The 23,065-nt window shown below is 39.8% G+C and overlaps 4 protein-coding genes across 4 annotated transcripts; 1 reads left to right on the top strand and 3 right to left on the bottom strand.

Annotated features, from left to right (window-relative positions):
* The first annotated feature begins 5,196 nt into the window (after window positions 1–5,196).
* On the top strand, window positions 5,197–7,878 carry LOC131321724 (putative pentatricopeptide repeat-containing protein At1g77010, mitochondrial). Its single transcript, XM_058352632.1, has one exon. The coding sequence runs from the start codon at window positions 5,313–5,315 to the stop codon at window positions 7,344–7,346; it is 2,034 nt and encodes a 677-aa protein (XP_058208615.1). The 5' UTR covers window positions 5,197–5,312; the 3' UTR covers window positions 7,347–7,878.
* A 1,151-nt stretch (window positions 7,879–9,029) lies between these two features.
* On the bottom strand, window positions 9,030–12,093 carry LOC131321723 (uncharacterized). The gene has a single exon (XM_058352630.1). It carries the CDS (start codon window positions 12,011–12,013, stop codon window positions 9,218–9,220), a length of 2,796 nt encoding a protein of 931 aa, XP_058208613.1. The 5' UTR covers window positions 12,014–12,093; the 3' UTR covers window positions 9,030–9,217.
* Window positions 12,094–13,336: 1,243 nt separating this feature from the next.
* Window positions 13,337–17,071, bottom strand: LOC131321729 (glucosidase 2 subunit beta). The gene is made up of 5 exons (XM_058352638.1): window positions 16,911–17,071; window positions 16,695–16,808; window positions 15,165–15,260; window positions 14,310–14,492; window positions 13,337–14,232 (listed from the first exon to the last, which is right to left on the bottom strand). The coding sequence occupies exons 1-5, from the start codon at window positions 17,029–17,031 to the stop codon at window positions 14,129–14,131; spliced, it is 618 nt and encodes a 205-aa protein (XP_058208621.1). The 5' UTR covers window positions 17,032–17,071; the 3' UTR covers window positions 13,337–14,128.
* Window positions 17,072–20,675: 3,604 nt separating this feature from the next.
* On the bottom strand, window positions 20,676–21,506 carry LOC131323660 (LOB domain-containing protein 2). Its single transcript, XM_058355507.1, has 2 exons — window positions 20,873–21,506; window positions 20,676–20,761 (listed from the first exon to the last, which is right to left on the bottom strand). Exons 1-2 carry the CDS (start codon window positions 21,504–21,506, stop codon window positions 20,676–20,678), a joined length of 720 nt encoding a protein of 239 aa, XP_058211490.1.
* Between the last annotated feature and the right edge of the window lie 1,559 nt (window positions 21,507–23,065).

Genomic DNA, 23,065 nt, shown 5'->3' with positions numbered 1-23,065 from the left:
TGTCTTTGCCAGTGACAGTTGTTTTCCCTTGCACTGTTGTCATGTTTTTCCTGAAATTTGGAACAACAACACATAAGAGAACAAATCTCAATATCAAAATGACAAGCTATACATGTACAGATTAGCAATCTATTAAACAAGCTAAGTCTAACATCCCCATAATACCATGTAACCAGGGGGTCCCAGAGGGCCGCCCCCTGGCGGGGGTCCTGGGGGCAGCGCCCCGGGGCGGGAGTCTGAGGGCTGGCCTCAGCGGGGATCGACCTGCCCAGTCAGGTCGCGCCCCCTTGCGGGGGCTCGGGGGCAGCGCCCCCGAAAGGTAAACGGTATACACAATCTGCTACTAACAAGACTGTGCCCATCCGACTCCCCCTTCTGCTAAACAGCGTAATTTGGGTATTGGCTTATACCACATAGGCCGTGTACCAAGGCTGAGTGAATCACGCCTACCACTAGCTTAATCACTTCAAGCAAGCCACACCAGGCCGCATGCCACCACTGGCCATGCCAAGTACCCAAATTGCATCCGCCAAGCAGATCATCACAGTGGGATCAAGGCCAGGCGATGTCAAGGCATAAGCCAAGTAAATCACCCCAGAGGCCATCTAAAAATTGATCCAAGGCCAAGCCGCGCACGACTGCCTTAGGCCATAGCCTTACTGTTTATCTCATCACCGAACAGTGGCCATGTCGCGCACGACAGGCCATGGCCGAAGCCAAACAGGTTTTGCAAATGATCTCTTTGAACATCGAGCAATCTGCCAGATTACTTCATAAACGCAGACACCAGTGGGGTTAATCCATCAAGGAAACTAATCTGTCACCAAACTGTTCTTGCAACCCAAATGTTAGTCCCAAACAGAATACGTTTTCTGGAAATCCGATTGTCGATCATAATGATCAAAATCTGTTTTAAGCTTGTTACCAAAAGTTTCAATCGGGAATCTAGAATACAAATTCTATTACATTTACACAAGAACTGAATTACAATATAATGAAATTACAAAACCGAAATGAGAACCGAAATACTGAATATGGATTTGTGAACCGAAACCCTGTTGCACACGGTGTCCTTAAAACAGATTCACCGCCTACCGGAGGGTGTTGAGGTTACTCGGCGTCTGTCTCCCAGGATTGATCCGGCTCAGACCACGAACGTCAGAACACCACCGAAGAACGTCTTGGCGAACTAATTCAGCGTCTGTCTCTCTCTCTCACACTATATCAGAATGCTAGTGAATTCTTGGGTGAATTGGTGTAGAACTATGCTGTGAAATGCTCCTTTTATAGGCAGAGCATGACCCTAATAATTCTGTCAGCCTTCAATACGTGGAGTAAATGGCAGAATAAATGAAGGAAAACCCCCCACAATGAATAGAGGTAACCCCCACCATGAAAATGGGGAAGTAAAGGCCCCCCAATCCATTCAAATTTCCAACAACCAACTGGTGCTATCTCAATTGGTCGAGACTTTTGCATTTTATTAGGAGGTTAGGAGTTTGAGTCTCTCCACTTGTGTGTGGGTGTTCTTCTCTTTAAAGGGTTTTTTCTTTCTATCTTTGTTTCTACTCTATAATGAACTTATTTCTTATATTGATTTAGTTATTGGGCTTGGTTATTTCGTGAACTCTCATAATTGATGTAGTGTTCCGAGTTTGTATTTTGTACCTCATATATGATGTAAAATGATTTCTCCTATCGATTGGAAAAAAAAAGAAGAAAAACCTTACCAAAGATAAAGGAGCACTAAAATTAACCATCACATGAGACATAGGTTTTGAAATCTTCTAGTAGTATTTTCTTATGCTGATTCTCATTTGGAGTAACAGCTAGCTGGTTCCAGGGTAGGCGCAACCGACATTGTGTCGACAAATTAGGAGATAAATTAATTATTACCTTAAATTTTCCCACAAGTAATGTATTTGACGCGGAGTCAACAATTTAATTACTACTAACGTTTGAAAAAACAATTAACTAATACAAGGTGACGAGTCTAATGACATTAAAAAATAAAAATAAATGGCTTCCTCTATTGTTCTTCTGATAAGAAAATAGCTGCCATTTTCTTCCCCACAAAGCTATCCCTCCAAAAAAGTAGGAGTAGTTGGTTTTCTCATTTTTAAAGATAGAAGAATAGAGAGAGTCGTATGGTCATTTTTGTTATTTAAAAAAGGAAAATTCTAAAATCAGCCCAGTGGACTGACAATAGTGAGAGTGTGAATGTGTATTAAAAGATATAAAAAATACACAGAAATGCGTGTTTTTTTTGTCTTATAGTGTGTTTATCCTCAGCCCATTGGGCTAACAATAGCAAGACCGTTTTTTCAAATACGGAAGGATAAGAGAGTAATTTTACTTATCACCTCCACTACAGCGAATCTTGTGAATTTTTTTGATGGGGTGGTTTACATTCTCAATATCATTACTAGTGGTTTACATTCTCAATGTCATTACTAGTAATTAATGTCGGTATGAGTAAAAAATATATAATTAATGTATTTAAAGAACCGTACATAAACTTGTGCCTCATATATACCTTGTAGCATTTGCCATTCTTAATTAAATATTCTAAAAGAAAAAAATAAATCAACGGTTTCAAATAAGTTTCTCGGAACTTTTCTCTCTCTCCACAGTCTCTAATAAGTTTTCCGCATTTTTCTATCTTCGCTCATTACCCTAAAAACTTTCTTCAAAACATTTAACAAACCACTCTAAAGGTTCTTTCGGGAACCTCTTAGAGCCAGCGAGCCAGGTCACAAAAAATAAACCTTTCGTGAATCTCTTAATTTCAGTGTGGATAATCCGTCTTTGACCAGACTAGGAACGGTTGGGAATAATCGAGCTATTTGTGTATAAACTGACCCGAACACCTCTGAATGTCGGAAAAAAAAAGAGGCGAAACACACCCCCCAACCCCCAAAGGTTTTTCGACATGTCGCATTGTTTTTCCTGCATGTCGCTTTATGGTCACAACTTTTTCGGAAGTTTGTTCAGTGGGGCAAAGCCAAACGCACTTTCCTCAGTTTTAGCCTTCCCTGGATCCGATCATGACCTAAGCTCCCTCAAATACGATGATGCAAAGGGAGAAATGGAGTAGGTCATATCTAGTTTTCTATATATATACATTTTAGCGACAACTAGAGTTGCATATGTACATTCATGTGGTTACTTAATCGCTTTCTTTCCTTCTTTCTTTTTTTTTTTTTTTTTAATAATTATTTGAAGAAGTGTGTTGTACTTCATCTCTAATCTTAAGAAAATAATTCAAAGCTCATGTGCATCAGGTTCTTTCTCTATTACACGTTGCGGTGAGATCAGAGATAAAGTGTATGAATCACACCACAATGCGTGATATGAAATAAGTTTAGGGAACCACGTGGTAGTGACTCCTGGGGCACTGAATGAGCTCTCAAATCTTACACTTCACTATCATCATCGTAAGTACTATCTGGGAAATTTAAAGAAGTTTTTAATGCAGTACGTACTGTGATTATGGGCTTAACTCCTACCAAGAGAAAGTTGACATCCTTCTTAGTTCTTGGGTTGGGAAGCTCAAGTTACTGAGGCAGCTCCATCCAAGATTCCAAGAGAGTTTGCTACGTGTTTAATGTCTATATCTGGTCACTCTATACTTGGCCATTCTAACTCTTCTTCACAAGTGTGATCAACGGGTTCGACTCCGGCGTCTTGGCTCTAAGCGGCTTTCTTTTCTGCTTTGTTTTGTTTGTTTGTTTGTTTGTTTTTTGTTTTTTGTTTGTTTGTTTTTTGTTTTTTGTTTTTTGTTTTTTGTTTTTTGTTTTTTGTTTTTTGTATTTTCGGACCGATAGTTTCCGTTTTTATTGTACTGTGTTCTTCTTATATAAAATATCTCGGACGATCTGGTTTGCAAAAAAAAAAAGGGTTGGGAAGGGATATGGAAAGCATAAAAAAATTACTCCACTTTTGCACGCCAAGAAAGCTCATAACAACAAAATACTAGAATTTTTCTTAAAAAAAAAAAAAAAACAAAAGCAAGCATTACATCGCAAAAAGTCTGGAGGGTCACGGGATCCGAGCCCCTTTGTGGATCTGACCCGAAAACATCTGCTTGCCATATGATTTTACCTTTGTAGGGTTTTGAGGTTCCATTAAACCCAAGTCATCTTTTACCTTTTCTACACCCACACTCATGCTCATCCATGGCTAAGGTTGATAAAAGAGTTGAAGGAAGGGAGACACTCATACTCACCCATGACTAAGGGCTTTTTTTTCTCATGGCACCTATGAATAAGGTTGATAAAAGTGCTACTCGTATTAACCATGTCAATCATGAGACGATGTTTCTGCATCATAAACTAAACGAGCCTATTATGTTGTTCAAACTTAGTTTGAAAATTTTATTTAAGTAACAAATCGATCTTGAACAAGCACTTAACATGGGAAAACACGAGTTCATACTCAAATAGCTTGGTGAGTTAATCGTTCCTATTAACATAGCGATTAAAAAATACTGTTCTTTCCAAAGGCTAAATACCAACTTTCAGAGCTATTAAAATCCAACTTTCTAACAAAGTGCTAACAGTTACTCCCTTAGTCCCATTTTCGTTGTCCATTTTTTAATTGCCTGCTATTTTTTAATTGCTTATATCTTTCAATCTATAATGTTTTTCATAATTTTAAAAACTTAGTATTGTAGAACTAATCGAGATCTATTAAACAAGATCTATATTGCATATATTTTTAAGATCCACACTAAAAGATATAGGTAAAAAACATAAAAGAGAAACATAATAATGGACAATAAAAATGTCCAAGAGATAAACATAATAATAAACAATGAAAATGAGTATTTTAGATGGCGAAAAACGGTGAGATAAGAAATGGAAAGAGCCAATCAAGAAATTTCATTTTTATACTTTTCTCTCATTTTCTCCCCAAAATACTCCGTCCAAATAACTGATTTGGCTAGAAATCAAAACTTTTTTTTCCTTTTTCTTTTGAGAATAAATTCTTTAAACCGCCGGTGTAAATATTTGTTTCCTCCAAATCAATTGCATTGCGCCACGTCGTCATGTTTTATTAATTGGGACTTCTGTTTTGACACGTGTCACAATACAATTGATTTGGAGGTAATAAATGTTTACACTGGCGGTGTAAAGAATTTTTTCTCTTTTCTTTTCTCATGAATTTTCTCCATCCCAAGAGGATAAGAGTCCGACGTTCTTGCCGGTTCAAATACATATTTTCCGGTTCACTGCATTTATATACCCTTCAACTGGGTTCAAAACAACTCTACGTTTAGGTCCACTTATTACTCACTCTCCGTTGATCAAATGGATCTTGATTTGCATTCCTATGCTCGTCGACTCGAATCCTTGAATTCCCACCACGGCAAACAACTCCACCTCCTTTTTCTCAAAGTGGGTGTGATCGGTTCTTTCGTTACTTTCGGAAACCGCCTCCTACAGATGTACACAAGATGCGGCCATCTCAGTGATGCACAACAACTGTTCGACGAAATGAATCACAGAAACTGCTTCACTTGGAACACTATGATTGAAGGCTACATGAAGTCAGGTGTCAAGGAGAAGGCATTGGAGTTGTTCGGTTTGATGCCCGAAAGGAATTGTTTTTCGTGGAATTTGGTGGTTTCGGGTTTTTCAAAAGCGGGTGAGTTAGAGATTGCTCGTGGGTTGTTCGATGAGATGCCGAGGAGGAATTGGGTCGCTTGGAATTCGATGATTCATGGATATGCGAGTAATGGTCGTCCTAGAGATGCCGTCAGGTTGTTTAAGGAATTGGGTGCGGATCCTGATGGAGAGTCACGTGGGGATTCGTTTGTGTTGGCAACGGTTATTGGTGCTTGTACTGATTTGGCAGCTCTTGATTGTGGGAAGCAAGTCCATGCTCGAATCATTGTTGACCAAGTGGAATTTGACTCCGTGTTGGCGAGTTCTCTTGTAAATTTGTATGGGAAGTCAGGTGATATGGATAGCGCAAGTCATGTTTTGAATGTGATGCAAGATCCAGATGAATTCTCTGTATCGGCATTGATCTCAGGGTATGCAAATAATGGTAGAATGGAAGATGCTAGAAGAATTTTTTATATGAGAAGTGATCCATGTGTTGTGCTATGGAACACCTTGATAGCAGGCTACATTGCTAATGAGGAAAGAAATGAAGCATTGATTCTTTTCAAGACGATGCGAAGAACTGGAATTCGAGAAAACTTTTCTACTTTCTCCAGCGTCTTGAGCGCATGCAGTTGTTTGCGTATTCCTGAAAACTGCAAGCAAATGCATGCTCTTGCTTCTAAGTTGGGAACCCTTGATGACCTTATCACTGGTAGCGCTCTTGTTGACACATACGCGAAGTGTGGAAGCCCAAACGATGCTTGCAAATTGTTCACAGAGTTCAAAAAGCATGACACTATTTTGCTGAATTCTATGATAACTTTGTACTCGAAATGTGGAAGAATTGAAGATGCCAAACAAATCTTTGAGAGCATGAAAACGAAAAGCTTGATCTCATGGAATTCAATAATAGTGGGACTAAGCCAAAACGGTTGTCCAATCGAAGCCTTAGATCTTTTCTGCAAGATGAACGAGATGGGCTTGAGAATTGACAAATTTAGCCTTGCCAGTGCGATCAGTGCCTGTGCTAGCATTGCTTCGCTTGAACTTGGTGAACAGATTTTTTGTAGAACCACTATCGTTGGCCTTGAATTCGATCAGGTTGTTTCTCCCTCCCTCATCGATCTGTACTGCAAGTGTGGTTTTGTAAAAATTGGACGAAAACTGTTTGACCAAACAACTAAATTCGACGAAGTTTCATGGAACTCTATGTTGATGGGTTATGCTACAAATGGATTTGGAAATGAAGCAATGAATTTGTTCACTGACATGAGGTATGCAGACGTTGTTCCCAATGATATTACTTTTACCGGCATTCTGTCTGCCTGCGACCATTGTGGACTGGTCGAAGAGGGACGGAAATGGTTTTATGCAATGAAACAACACTATCATATAGATCCAGGGATTGAGCACTATTCTTGTATGATAGATCTTTTCTCCAGGGCAGGTTTGCTTGAAGAAGCTATGAACCTTATTGAAGAGATGCCATTCAAGGCCGACGCAAGCATGTGGTCATCAGTTTTGAGAGGGTGTGTAACTCATGGTAATAAAAGTATTGGAAGGAAATTGGCAGAGAGAATTACAGATATGGATCCTGAGAATTCGGGTGCTTACATGCAGCTATCAAGCATATTTGCGACTTCTAATGACTGGGAAAGATCAGCACAAATTAGAAACCTGATGAGGGATAAGAGAATACAGAAAAATCCTGGTTGTAGTTGGGCTGAGTGCTAACTAAAGGCTACTGGTGAACTATTGTCCGCCTTTGGCTGGGCCTTCACAGCTTGTGCCGCGACTCTATTGTAAAAGTCCGTGGATCCTGTACTTTGCTGGTGAGTTAAGTCACATAATGCATGTGCGTAATTGAAAGCAAGATCAAGAGCAAGATAGCGCCTCTTGGAAATATCCCACACTACTGAACTAGAGCATAGAGCGATGACTGAGAGCGGCAACAAAGAGTCCTATAGTAAAATTGTGAAATTGTGTGACCTATGACGTGAGAATTGGTACCTATTTTATCTTGTCCACATTGGCCTACAATCCCAACAGCAGAACTGCAGTTTAGCTGGTCGTGAAGCCATCCGCCAAGGATATCCAAGCTGGATTAGCCTTATGGAGCTGCTACACCAATTTTTGATCAATTTGTTCCTTTCGTGTGGAGAATTTACGATATATTCGTGTTGTCTATGATGAGGCAATGAAACTTTGGAGTTTTATGTAACGTCTCCATTAGAAAACGTCAATAACATTTCAGGTCTTCTTGCAATCCGATGTATTTTGATGTCCAATATTTTGTCTGTGCTATAATGAATTAGACCTCATGCCTTTCTGGTAACAAAATTACGTCCTGATTGAGTTTGGATCAAAAATCTACAGAGCAATTCAATAAGCAAATGATGATAAGAGAGAACCAAAGATGTAACCCCACTAATTTACTTCATTTTTTATTTTTATCTTCTTTTTTCCGGCAGACTAATCTAGTCTTGGCTATTCTTTGAAGTAAGAAAATAATTGAAATCAAGAAGTTGCAGGGTGTGACAGAACTTGGTATGCAATTGAAGGAACTTGCGTTTATGGCAAAATATAATCTTCAAGGCACCGAGAGGAATAAGGCCATGCTTCCGGTAATTAGACTTAGTTTGCTATGGTCAATAACAGATCGAAAAGATGCAATTAAAGCTAAATGGGACATAGTTTGCTCGGTCAACAAGACATAGTAAAGATGAAATTTGCTATTTTCGAAAAGGTGAAGGAAGCAAGACTTAGACAACACACATCAAGCAAAGCATAATCTGTCCCAAAATTTTGCAATGGCCAAATAAATCCAGGAATGTCATCCTTCAAATTTTAATCTTGTCAAATTCTTCAGAAAGGAAGGACAAACTGAAATGCCCAGATGTTGAAATGTTCGCCTGAAGGCGAGTATTTTGGAGAGTGAAATGCTCAGATGTTGATATGTTCGCCTGAAGGTGAGTATTTTGGAGAGAGAGAGAGAGAGTTCATCAAATTACTTACATCAAACTCGAGAGAGAGAGCGAGCTCATTGAAATACTTGCATCAAACTCTGCTTTTCAAGTAAAACAACATAGCACTGGAGAAACACAACTACATTATTCAAGCTCGTGACCCAGAAAATGTTCTGGTAAATATATTAGCGTGAAACAAAAATTCTATCAAAAGGTGCTTTTTCTGAATATTTCTACAGCAAGACAAGGGAAGTGAGAACGATTGAGTAATGCCACCAAAAAGTGAAAAGAGCAGATATCTTCTATTCCGGCAAAAATTAGGAGAGCAGAACCAGATAACAATAGTAGATCATTACTTCATTCCGATCAACCAACTTAATTCAGTAATTCCCAAATAAAATGGATTCACCAGGATTGAATCCTCAATTCCCTTCAAGAAACCAGGCAGAAAGACAACAAAGCATGGTGCACAGTGAATATATAAAACCACAAACTGTCAAGATTTCATGTTCTAAGTCTGAGACTGGGTACAAGCAAAACGAGGTCTCAACCCCGTATATCAAGGCATCAACATAATCACACAAAAATACAAGCAACGTGCAAGTCATATCAACACAAGTTTTAAAGGTTAAGTCTGACCTACATATCAACCACATCAGACGTTGGAGTGGTTTCAACTGGTGCAGATTCTGATGTTACCGGAACCTTGGGTTTCGCGGACAACTCCTTCAGTAGTTTGAATTCATTCTCAGCATCCATCAACCGCTTATTCAGCTTTAGAACATCATTGAAATGTGCCTCCATTTTCTCCTCTATGTTGCCAAAGACGTTTTCTTCGAACTCCTTCACCTTCTGCTCCAACACCATACGAACCATCTTCTCTTCTTCTTCCCTTTTCTGTCGTCGTTTCTCCAATTCCATTGTGCTAAGTACCAGGCCCCCAGGACCCACATCCTTGTAAACTGGTTCTTCCAGAAGTTGACACTGTTGCCTATACTCAAAGAATGCTTTCTGGGTTTCCTTCACAGCCTTCCTATAACCATCTAAAAGATTACCCATTAAATACAGTTCACGTTCAAGTCTATATATTTCCCCATCTTTCTTCTGTATCTCTTCACGCTTGGTCTTTTGCAAGTGCTCAATCAAATCATCCCTACGCTGGATCTCACCAAGTAAGAGTTGCTGGCTCGTATTCGATACTTCAAAAGCGTTCTCCTTTTCCTGATACACCATCCTAGCTTTTCCCATCCAGTTCTGCATTTCTTCCATGCACATTTCAAAGTCGGATGATTTATGACTCCAAGGCCCATCACTCCTGATCCTCTTATGCGAGATATCATCCTCATGAACAATCTCTCTTTTGCTGCCATGACCAAAACTGCCATGACCAAAAATTGATGAACCACCCGAAGTCCCATGTGTATCTGTCAAAGAAAAAGGCATCTGGGTTGTCTCCATTCCTTGAAGTAGATTGCCTGTTAACATATTGCCCTCTAAAGTATTGCCCCGAGACAAAAGACTAAAATGGTCGTCCTCCGCTTCCTCCTCTTCTTCATCATCCACCTCCTCCTCCTCCTCCTCCTCCTCTTCTTCTGGTTTCCTCTCCTCATCACCATCCATACACGTACTAGCATCTATGTTACAACGCTGCAAGAAGTGGTCACCCGCGCTGTTCTTTCCATCCAAAAGCCATTGCCCTTGTTCTTGTTCATCTGCCTCGCTGTCCTCTACATCCATCATGTCCCCTTCCTTAACATCTGTGTCTTGCTCTTCCATCTCAGCTATCTCTTTCCCCAAGGTTAATTCAACATTTAGTTCCTCCCCCATAACATTGTCCTCTAACTGTTGTCCTTGAAAATCATCAAACCCGCCCATCTTCATCTCACCACCACCATCCTCTTCCTCCTTCACTTCCTCTACTGCCTCCACCATAGGTTCTTCCCCAAACTCCACTTCCTCCTTAACATTCACCCCTGACTCCACCAAAGGTTCTTCCCCCAAATTCACTTCCTCCTTAACATCCACCCCTGCTTCCATCATAGGTTCTTTCCCAATCTTCACATCACCACCATCCTCATCGTCTTTCACATCCACCCCTACATCCACCATAGGCTGTTGCTCCATCATCACTTTACCACCACCATCTTCCTCCTTAACATCCACCCCTAGCTCCATCGTAGGTTCTTTCTCCATCTTCACTTCACCACTATCCTCTTCTTCCTCCTTCAATTCTACCCTTGCTTCCACTGCAGGTTCTTCCCCCATCTTGATTTCACCATCAACCTCTTCCTTCTTTGCTTCCACCATGGTCTCCACTTTCGATTCTTGCCCCATCTTCACTTCACCTCCATCATCTTCCTCTTTCACTTCCACCTCTGCCTCCCCCTTCGATTCTTGCCACATCTCCACATCACCACCATCATCTTCATCCTTCACTTCCACCCCTACCTCCTCCCTATTCTCTTCCCGAAACAACTCCTCCCTCTGCGACCTTATCAAGTGCTGCAAATGCGATGCGTAATAGCACTCCTTCAACTTGTTCCCTTGGTTCAACTCCTTCTCAACCATAAACCAAATCAACCCGGCCCAATCCACTTTCTCCGGATGCCCATCCTTGACCGCCTTGGTCCAATTCACCACCTCGTTCGGCAATATCCACGTGTCCTCATGCAAAAGCAACCAATTCGACACGAAATCTTCAACAAACCCTATCGACTCCTCTGTCACAACAGCCTCAGAATCCAAATCCACCGCCTCCGACGACACACTTCCTCCCCCCTTCTCTTTCTTCACCGGCAACTTAAAAGCCCGGCCCAAATCAGCCCGGTTCACCGCAACCCTAAGCCCATTCACGTAACTAGACCTAGACTCGTAATTCGCAATCAACTGGGCAATGAGATCCACGCGAACCTCGCGGTCGAACTCAATATGAACAAAATCCCACAACCCCAATCGCTTCAGCAACTTCTCGTGCTTACCAAAATTAAGGGTTTTCGAGGGCTTAAAAGGAATGGGTTTCAGGTTCTCGATTAGGGTTTGGACTTTCTTCTCGATGGCTTTCTGTTTCTTGGGCCAACCCTTCTTTTTCTTGCTGGGTCGACGCGATAGGCTCGTGGGCGAGGCGAGAGAACGCGGGTTGGGCTCCTGGTCCGTGTTTGGTGGAATAATAAGCCGCGGAGGAGAGAGAGAAGAAGAAATACCTGATTTTGACATAGATGATTTATTTGGTTCTTCTTCCCCCTTGTGGTCAACGATTATAGGGTCTTCTTCTTGAGCTTCTTGGTCTTGTGGGTTTGGGAAATCTAGGGTTAGGGTTTGAGGGGATTGAGGTTGGGATTGAGTTTCAGTTTGTTGTTGGAAATTTGGGTTTTGGGAATGTGGGAATTCGGGATCTTGGTGGGGAAGAGAGAGAGAGGGGGAGGAGCTGGTGGTCATTGGGGTGACGTTCGGTGACTGTGACGTTTTGTTCTAGGGTTGGGGCCCCTTGTTCTTCTTCTACAGTGCTTAAAGTGGAACTTTCGGAATCGTAAATTAGATGAGGTTAATCAAAAAACTAATTTTGCATAGCCAGTTGTATTTTTGAAGAATTACACTGAAAACTCTTTGGGAATTTATTGAATCACACTTTTTTCTCATTTATCTTTGAAATGTCATTGCACCCCTTGTTCTTCGAATTTGGGGATCGTGTGTTGTGCCGTGGCACAGTGTTGTTCACTTTCGAGCCGTCGGATGCATAATCCGACGGCTCGAAGGTGTACAACACAATGCTGTGCACCTTTCTGCACAGCTCGTTCTTCTTCGTCATTGGAATTTTTCATCTTTATTGATTTTGCTTTCTCTATTTTAAAAATAAAAAGTTAGGTGGTAAAATATTAAAAATCTACTAAAGACAAAAAAAAATATGCAAATTCATACAATATTGAATATTTTAATTTTAAAAACTTATCTTAAAACTCACAACTAAACAACCATCTCATGGTCTTCTGAGATCAAGTACACTAGATAAACTTAAATGCATTTTTTGTTATTTTATCTAAGAGAAATATAAAAAAAATAATCTACACCAGATGACTTAAAAGAGGAGCTAAAATACATTTATGAATAATTATTTTCTATTTTTACCTATGCACTATTCATACTCCTTTCTTTTTTTATTACTTCTTTCTCTCTCTCCTCCCTCCTCCCTCCTCTCTTTAAACAATAAACATAATAAAAAATGAGTAAAAAATATATTTTTTAATTGGAGTTAGGTAAAATAGATAGTATTGGTGTAGTGTTGAGAGAGATATGAATAGGTAAAATGAAAAAAATGCATTGTTGATCAGCATTTTTACATTTTCATTGGTGTACATGCTTTGAGCATAAAAAGAGGAATTCGTCTGCAAACATGAGTTATTGGGTTCAAATTGAAACACAAATATATCAGAAGCCGTAAGCATCTGGCTCCAAATAAAAGCTCCACAAAGAATGAGGAGCCCACGTGCAGAAGATGCGGGTTCCCATTGTCGTAAGGGAGAGAGGAAAAGAAGGAAAACCATGGAGTGGATGGTCTGGTGCAGTGCTCGGCGGCGGTGCTTTTTACTGGCATATTTGTGCACGGTGGGGTGGTGGTCAACATTACTGTGGTGGCTTTGGGCCAGTAGTAAAGTGATGGTCCCTTGGGTTCTCGGCTATACTACAGGATTTCGAAATTCGCAGAATTTAGATAGTGATAAAAATTGGTAGCTTAGTAATATTCACAATCCCTTAGCAGAGTTAGATGAAAGGGGGTGGCAAGTAGCATATGGGATAATTGACTTGGTTGCAGTTCATACAGATTTTGGAAATCCGAAATAATCAAAAGGTCATGTAAATCTAAAAGGCACCAGAAATTCAAACTCAAGGCATAAATGTGTATTTTAGTTTTAGATACTATTACTAATCGCAACAAAGTGCTACAATACTCTGCGTTCCAACCCAACAAGAATCTGCCGTCTCCAAAACCAGAACCATCGCGACTGCTTTCCAAATCTCTTCACCTGCCCATAGTCTGACCATTTTCACCACTAATTCCTGCATTGATGTCAATCCCCCACTTTTAGGCTTTTAGCCACTGTACCTTTCATCTTTTCTCCCACCCCTGAGGCCCTTCTGACTGCACCAATTCCACAAATTACAGCATCACCACTTTCGAGCAGCAACAGCACAGACCTATGGAAGACTGCAATTGCAAGAGCCACTACCAGTGCTGTATCCTATATGAGATAGGAGCAGCAATCAAGTCATGCAGTGAAAAGGAGACAGTGAGTCTGGGGAGTAAGAATGAAGGCGAAGGGATTGAATATTGGAATTAGAAAGAGGAAGGGGATGAGGGGTCTGTGCAGGGTGTAGGAGAGAAGGCAGGAATAGGCAACTTGAGGGAGAAAATATGGTTAAGGTTGTAAAATTATCTCTGATTGGGGCTTTGGAGGTATTGGAAAAGGGAAGAGAGGAATGATATTAGTTTTTGGCAATGTCAGCAATTTAATGGTATGTTTTGGCTTCAGAATGGCAAGCTCGGAGTGAACTTGTTCAACGGGGATATCTTCTTTTTGATCTGACACGTCTACGGCATAAACAGAAAGCCACCAAAAAAGTAATGAGGATGATCTGTATGATTATGAGTGTCTTCAAACCTGGAATCACAAAATATCAAACATACAGTTAGTGAAATTCTCATTTTGCACGAGAGCTGTCATACACAAAACAATACCTTGAAGTTTCTGAGTTGAATCCTCCGGAATCACTCCCTTTCCAGTTACTTTCACATCAACAGAACCCAGATCAGCAGTTGTCGATCCATAGTTTATTGTATTGTATGCAACATTCCCGCCCATGACACAAGTGTTGTAACAAATAATGCTTCCGTCAAACTCGTCACTTCCATCACAACAATCTATAAACACAATGCATTGGCAACTGAATTTAATGCTGAAGGAACAAGAACAAAAGCTAGGACTTTTACTAACCATAAAATACTTCATTTTTCCTTCGGTAAATGAACCATAAGATCAATTATTGTCCGAAGCTACACAAAATTAACAAGACAGATATAATACAGCTTAAGTGAGGGGCAAGGTATTTTACCAGGGAAAGCAACTATACCATACCATACATGCAATTTAACACGTATTCTATGCTGTAGAACAAGAACTTAAAGCCTCTAATTTTACGTCTACGACTCTACATTTATTCTTGTTTGAAACTAGTTGGACTTGGACTGCAAGTCTGCAATTATGGTTTTGGTCCTTCTAAATCCAAATGATGGGAGTGATTCTCGGGAACATGTCACTAATCCCATGGTCCTTTTACGAGCAAATGAGGGCCTTGTAAAAACTGAATCAAATGATAAGACGACAATAGGTACTGCATAACTCTTGACAACCATCTTTCCAGGAGGTAGATCACATGTACGTCCAACCCACGGGAAATTATGGAACTCTAGGGCACCCAATGCCCGCATATCACTCATTTATAAATGTAAATAACGACACTATCAAAACACAGATAAGTTGATAACCTGAACGAAATAAAAGATTAGGGAAGTGGTTTCACAGATTGCACTTACCACAAATATGATCATTCACCCGAGAAGAAAACAAAAACTGAGGTATACTTCCCACATTCTTACAGTAAAATTTACTCGTTGGACAGGCTGATGTTCCTGCAAAATAGACAAAGCAGGCTACATGAACCACAAGGAGAAAACGGAATACTGAGTTGAACAAATAAATAATAACCGAATTTGGTCATACATGTGACATTTTACTATAAAAATAATAATTTAATACAGACAAGAAAGGAAGAAAGAAAAATTAATTGGTATTTGTTGCAGAGAAGAAACGACAGGCAATCTTCCCTCTCAACAACAACTATTGATATCAATAGTTCTTCAGATGAATGAGTAGACCATGCCAGTTAATGTTTGATTGTTTCTAGAAAGAGAACAGAATATCTCAGGCCTAGTTTGTTTCCAGAAAGAGAACAAAATATCTCAGGCCTAGGTTGCAGAGAAAAATCAAATGAAATAGAACCTACACCTACAACCCCACTCCAAGGCGCACACAGACTCTTTATGTCGCAAGTTGGCTCGCCTTAGTCACATATGCCACCACTAATCCTTGTTCTAGTACTATCCATCATTTTGAGGGAAGTACTGTGTGCATTACATCTGGAAAGAAGCCCGCTAATAGTATATGAAGTGTTCTCATTGCACCGATTTTCGCCCACGAGGATAGTAAAAGACTCAAATTATGTCCACAATACTTTTGACACTCCTAGAACATGTGGTTTGAAGTCTACTAGTGACAAAGGCGCAAAATTGCGCGGACGCCTACCGTACTTTAAAATAAAGTAGGTAGCTTCGAAATTTCTAAACCATATTTCCAAAACATGTTCTGCTGATCAAATTTCAAAACATGGAAAAAAAGAAGTGACTTCTCTCATGAGCTCTATAATTGGAAGAAACATACTTTGCACACACCAAAGTTGATGAAACTGGAACTGAGCCGTACCTACCTAACTACATAAATCAACCCAAACAAATTAACTGCTACCCTAAAAACAAATTAACTGAAACCCTGCATTCCAATCAGTTAGAATTCTTAAGTGACTTTTCTCAATTCTTAGAAAAAAACAGAAGAAAATGAGGCATTTTGTCTTCTCAAAATCAACAAATAGCTTATGCATCACGAAACCCTAAAGCATTTGTCGATTCACTCCAACTCCCAACTAGAACCCAGAAGTAAAAACCCGATTCATAACACCAAACAAAGAGAGCACATTTTATCATTAGCCACACAATAAACATATGTATTTGCTGTTTGAAAATTATCAAGTGTGAGAACCCGGGGTTCGCCCAGTGGTCAAAGCTGGGGACTCAGGAATTTGCTCCCTAGTCCCTTCTAAGGTCTTAGGTTGGTTCGGAACCTCTCACAAGTGCTCCTTTGGGTCCAATCCATTCGGAACTTTGCTCCGAATTTATTTGGGCTCCCTGTAAGTGAGTGGTGGAAATGGACACGCAAGATTAGTCCAGGTGCCCGTAACACCTGAGTTATCCAAAATAAAAAAATAAAAAATAATCAAGTGTGAGCAGTACCGGGTTCATCGGTACCATCAGAGCAATCGCAGAAATTGTCATTGAGACGGTCTCTGGTGAAAGCTTTGGATCCGTCTCTGCACTTAATCACCTCCGTAGCATAGTACTTCTCATCTGCCAATCACAATCATAACACATACTAGTAAAACCAAAACTATACAGATACGTTCATATAGAGAGAGAGTGTGGGTGCGTACAGAGGGAGAGAGAGAGGACCTAGGGGGTGGATGCCGATTGGGAGGAGAGAAGAAGAGAAAGGGGCGAAGACGAAGAAGAGAGAGAGGGAGTAGTAACAGTTGGTCCGGAGACGCTGATGAAGAAGACTTGTTCTCTCCATCTCAGTTGTGCGTAGACTTCTTCTGGTCCTGTATTTAAGGAAGCCAGTGTAACATAGGAGCAGAAGATTAGGCCGTAATAATGTCAAAATTATTTTTGTTAATATCAAAATTTTAGTACATAAAAACCTTATACACTGCACATGGTATAAATTATTTGTGCACTTGAATTTTGGCTAAATTTGTCCATTTATCGTTGTGGGCTGACTTGTTTCTGTTAGCCCGTATTGACTGCTTCTTTGGTCATTCTCCCTGTCCATATTTGGAGAATTACGGCCAGTGCAAATAAGTGCCCCAAAATCTCATTAAGTATGGCCTTTTCTACTGTGGCGGCAAGATTTTCGTCCTTTCTTTCTCCCTCGTCTTGGGTTTTCCCCTGGCGGCTCTAACTCCACTCCGGCGAGGTAGAGGCGGTGGTGAGGCAAATAAAAGATGGAGGTCGGGTGATGAGGTTCTTTCTGTCGTCTTTTTTCCATCGGCTGGTTTCCCAATCCGGTTTGTTTCCGGTTCGGGTTCCACCCAGATTCGGAGGGTGTGGTGGTGGGCGATGGGTGACGGGTCTGGTTCAGATCTGCTTTATAATTAAGGGCTAGGGCTTGGTCCCGGAGCCTGGAGTTCCTGTTTCAGCTGTGGATCTGTGCAGAGGAGATTCACAGTCATCGGCGCCGTGGGCCGGTTAGATCGGAGTTGTAGCCCACGAGCAGATTTCTTCTTCATCCCCTTGTGCCAGGAGCCTGCTCGTGTTAACGGGAGCTTGCTAGAGTTGTTTTTCTCCACTGTTTCGGTTTGGGATCCAGTTGGTGCCTCCATTGTCGGCAACGGGTGGTCTTTTCTCAACCGGAGCTTGGCCGGTGTGCATTGGTGGAGGTTTTTCCATGGTGGCTGTGTTTTGTTTCCTTTCTTTTTTTTTAGTTTATTCCTATTTCCATCGTTTGAGTGTTGTTTGTCTCTAATTGGAATTGTGCTTCTGGCTGGGGCGGCTAGATGATAGATTGCTAGCCTCTCGTAACCCGACCCTTTGAGGCGGTGGGTCATGTTTAGGTTCGTTTGAGTGTTGTTTGTCTCTAATTGGAATTGTGCTTCTGGCTGGGGCGGCTAGGTGATAGATTGCTAGCCTCTCGTAACCTGACCCTTTGAGGCGGTGGGTCATGTTTAGGTTTAGTCTCTAGTTTTGCGACGGATTTGTCGTTGCCCCTTTGTCACATGTTTTCCATGGGTTTTTTTTTTTTTTTTTTTGTGATGGCTTGTTATACGTTTTCCTTTCTCTATACTCGGATGGATTCATTGTAATTACCTTTTATGACTGTTAATGAAATGTGTTTCGGATCAAAAAATAAAAATAAATAATCCATGGAGGCCTCAGTTTTCTCGTGCACATTCTTTGAAGTTGTGCAAAAAAATCATTCAAATTGATAGCGTTGAGAGTCAAACTCACGATCTAAGATACTGAAAACATACTCAAAGCAACATGCATGCCACTAAGATACAAATTTTGCTTCTCATGTTGAGGCCCATTTTCATATCTCTCTTAGAGCCTCCGAAATCTCACTATCCCAAGACTGCGCGAGCCTGCATACGTTGAGTGACAAAAAAGAAAGAAAGAAAGACTCCTACTTTAGTAAACGATGTTGCACCTTGTAAGAACATCATTGGGTCCCTGTGTTGCCAATGTAGCATGGAATGTAACCAATTGGTTGGCAATACATCTTGTCAGAAATTTTCCAACCTGGGTCGACGTATGGTTAATGCTGGAATATGTGCACTTTTTTCCTGGTATTTAGTATAATGACCTTCTTAATTTGGTACCACCACTTTCACTTTCAATTCCTGATTCCGTCACTAGCCAAGATCGCATTAATTGTTGTATCAGGACATAAAAGACATACTTATTATTGAGGCTTCTTATTGAAAGAAACTCATAATGACCTTGTTGAGGCTTTTTATTGAATCAAAAATGACATTATTGATATCATTGTCAGAGGTTTGTAGAATCTCTTTCGGACTTTAAGTATAGGTTGAAGCTTTTTTTTCACCGTTTATCAAAATTTTTCCAGCCGTTAACTTATTGAAGCCATTATTTACCCGAGTTAATTCCTAACTCAGGCAAATAAGGCAGTTAAGAAATTTGCCAAAATAGGGTGTAAACAGCCATGAAGGCCAATAAATAGTGGAGACTCGTCTTCTCCAACCTGTGAAAATAAATAATTTGTCGATCACGAATCATATATATTCAGCCACGCGCCTATCATAAATATTATGGACTTTGTAAAATTTTTGTCAACATAATCGTGTTAAGTGATGAACTACAAAGAAGCAGTAACCATCAATAATTTCTCTCAGGTTCTGATCGATCACCACGCTAAGTGTCAAGGCTATCTAGTATGACATTGTTCCATGGAACTCTCTCATCTGATGTAAAATGGGATCCACCACGGTCTAAATTACCGGACAATCCAATCGGCCGGTCTATTTGTTATATCTAGATGTGTTTATCATCCATACAAAAAATTAAAGTGATCGGACGATCGGTAATTGTTTGAGTATTGGTCATAGAGAAATATATACGTGTTGCAATAATGCTTTATTTAGGTGGATACTGAAGTTCAGTCAATTCTAAGATTTTTTTTTTCAATAAATAAACATATCGAGACCGACAAAATGAATAGATCAGAGTATCAGACAGTCAAATGGGATTGCAGTGAGTATCGTGTTATGTCACATTAGAGAATCCATACTTCAAGCTACTAACAATTCCAAACGAAGTTATGAGATTGGAAAGTAGGAAAAAGAAGTCTCCAGCTTCATTGAATGGATACTTTATAATTAGAACAAAAAACAAAAAGATAAATTAATATTACTACTTAGTAAAAAATTAAACTCTCTTCTGGCGATACGTGAAGATCGAGCAAAGACTTCCTGGCCTGTTGGTTGCTTGGTGCCCATCAAAACTCAACTAATTACGTACCTACAAGTATATATAAGCAAAAGGATCTAATTATGTATATCAGATTTTGTATTTTGATCAGGTTGAATTGAAACTATAAATGAACAACTTTGCAGGTAATTGAAAATACACTACTTTTTTTTTTATTTGAACTGCGAAATTAATACCTCAACCGCAAAAAAAATGACGTTACATTTTGCGATGCTTTTATTTCAAATCCAAACAATCATGATTGGCCGCATCCTCCCCCTAAAAAATTTGTTGGTATTTTCGTTTGTCTTTTCTGAATTTTTGTTAGATTCGCTTGCATCATATTTTTTGGATTAATGATTCGTCTCGACGAAAGAAGTGTAAAATGTAAAAAAAAAATATTACCAAAAGCAAAAAAAGAAAAGAAAAAAAACTTCACCAGATACAAAAATTATACTAAACCACTCAAGCTTTAAGTACTTTTGTCAACTCTTGTATGAGCTTTTTCAACTTTAGTCTACATTTTTATACTTCTTGTTTCTCTTGTCGAGAGAAATGATTAATTCCAAAAAATACAACATAAGTTAAACAAAGAAGGAAATAGATTTCTACGCTCCCTAATTAATTGATGCAAACACTCATTTTTCTTCTTTTAGCGTGTGAATTTACGAAACTGTCCCTGAAATTTATAAAAAGTGTATGCATGCGGGGACTATTTCGTGAATTCACCTACTAAAAGACGGAAAAAATAGTGTTCGTATCGATTAGGAGAGTGTAGAAATCAATTTCCAACAAAGAATTGCGAAAAGCAAAAAGAGCTAGAAAAAAAATACCAGTTCAAAAATTTAGGGTGAATTTTCAAAATTGATAGCCACATCTTTTTTGATGATTTTTTTTTTTGTACAATATTTTTATTTGAACTTACATACCTGAAAGATAGTATTGGTGACTATGCATGGGGTGCTGTTGTGGAAGAACTATGACTGAACCAAGCTCTCTCTCTTGTCTCTTTCTCTCTAGGCCTTGCATGAGATGATGATCAGAAGAATAACCAAACGACGTAGTAGAATCTCCATTATTAATGGAACTGCCGTCGTTGTTCTGAATATTAATACTATTGTTGTAGTTCAATGAATTATTCTGATTAGTATTATTATTAGATATTCCATTGTTATTATTATTATTGTTCCATCCCATCATATTTGGTGCCGGTTTGTACATCATGCTCCCTGGTGCTTGCACTTGAATCGGTCCGTACTGGCTCCTGTACAACTTGAGCTCCTCGTACGCTTTCCTATACTCTCCGTAAGGACCCAGCACCGGATCTCTTTCGCGACAAAAAGCTTCCCAGACGAGCGTGTCGCTGGCTCTTCTCCTGTCTTCCGGATCGTTAAGACTCTTCAGCATCTTCGTCACGTTACTCACGCCGAACAATTTGTGCACGGCCTGGAACTCTCGGTTCTTGCCCGCGGGGAAGTAGGGTGCCAGGACGCACTTTTCGCTGCACTTCTTCCTTTGGTGCTTGCACGATGCGCATGCCGGCATGCCGGCATTCCGTTGCATCTTATAATATCAAAAGTGAAAATCAAATCAACAAAACAATTAATTAAGATAGTACATTGAAAGAATTATTGGGACAAGATCGAGGAGAAATCTAGTGAGAAAAAAAAATACCTTATACAAACTTTTTTATGGGAAAAAAAATGAAAAGAGTGCCTATATAAAAGATGAGTTGTGAGCATGAAAAGATGGTCTATGGATTAAGATAAAAACAAAGGTTATCCGTTTAGGGTTGATTTGAATTTAGGTAGATCATAGGAAGAAGAGGTGTAAATTAAGTATAATATATATATATATATATATATATATATATATATATATATATATAGGTATTGGGTTTTCTATGACACCTGTAAATATTATCTAAGCTTACAAAATTAGTTTTTTTTTTTGTTTTTTTTGTAAAATTGTAGGTGGTGTGCGATTGGAGATGGAGCACGCACCTTTAAGGGGAGTGGTGGAGAATTTCTCTTGTTTTAGGGACAACTCCGGACACGGAGCCATTGGATGTACGTGAATTACTCATGTGCATCTAATGGCGATCTGGACTATATCCAACGATTCTGGACACAGTTGTATACATACCGAGTTGTATTTTAAAGTCGTGCCCGTGTCATTGGAAGCTTATGTTGATGTCTAATGAGGTGTAATCATGTGGACTTTATGTTCGTGAAGATTGCCACGTGGCACAGTCCTAGTGGTCGGAAGCTCGGAAGCACAAACACTAGATGCCGGAAAGACCAGAGGACTAGGGAGTCCTTCAAAGAAGAGGGTTTCTGTGCTACACTGCTACTGGGCTCGATTGGATGCTCATGAGCAATATTAATGATCCCTGATCCAAGAATGAGTAGAAGACAAAAGAACAATAAAATGATATGGAGGTGAAACTCACAAAAGAATTCAGTTTTTAAAAGAGGAGCCAATTGTAAGGGGAATTTATAAAAATACATGTAGTCTTCTCTTTTTTCATTTTCGTCACGCTACAAATGTTAGGAGTTGTTCTTTTAAAAAAGCCACTGGCTTTTCTGTAAAAAATGAGCCAAATAAAGCCACATAAAAACAAAAATAAGCCAATAAGTCATTTTTTTCGTCTTTATTTAAAAAATATTGGATTTCGATCAAAATTTTATACTTTTTAGATTCCTCTCGTCATGAGGATACAATAATCCCCCAAAAAAAATGAGAATAAGCCAAGTGATACGAAAAAAATTTGAATAAGGATAAAAAATAAGTCACTTTGGCTTATTTATCCAAACACCCCCTTAGTATGTTAATAATATACGAGGTTGTTGCGGACACTGACACCGCCCTATTAGTTCGAACTTTAGATTACTATGGAGGTCGACGCCGCTTTATTAGCTCAAATCCACAACTTCGATCACACACTTGAAAACCAATTACGAGGGGATAGATCACTTGTGGGTTAAGCCCAGCAAAATTCTCTTGCAGTGGTTCAATTTTGCCATATGTTCAATTTTCCCTCCTTCCTCCCCCCTTTTTCCCCCTAATTCCTCCTCCTCTCCCCCCCCCCCCCCCCCCCTCTCCTTTCTGTTGTTTCCACT

This window comes from Rhododendron vialii, chromosome 4a (assembly GCF_030253575.1).
Source record: "Rhododendron vialii isolate Sample 1 chromosome 4a, ASM3025357v1".
Classification (NCBI taxonomy): domain Eukaryota; kingdom Viridiplantae; phylum Streptophyta; class Magnoliopsida; order Ericales; family Ericaceae; genus Rhododendron; species Rhododendron vialii.
This window is presented reverse-complemented; position numbering and strand designations above follow the sequence as displayed.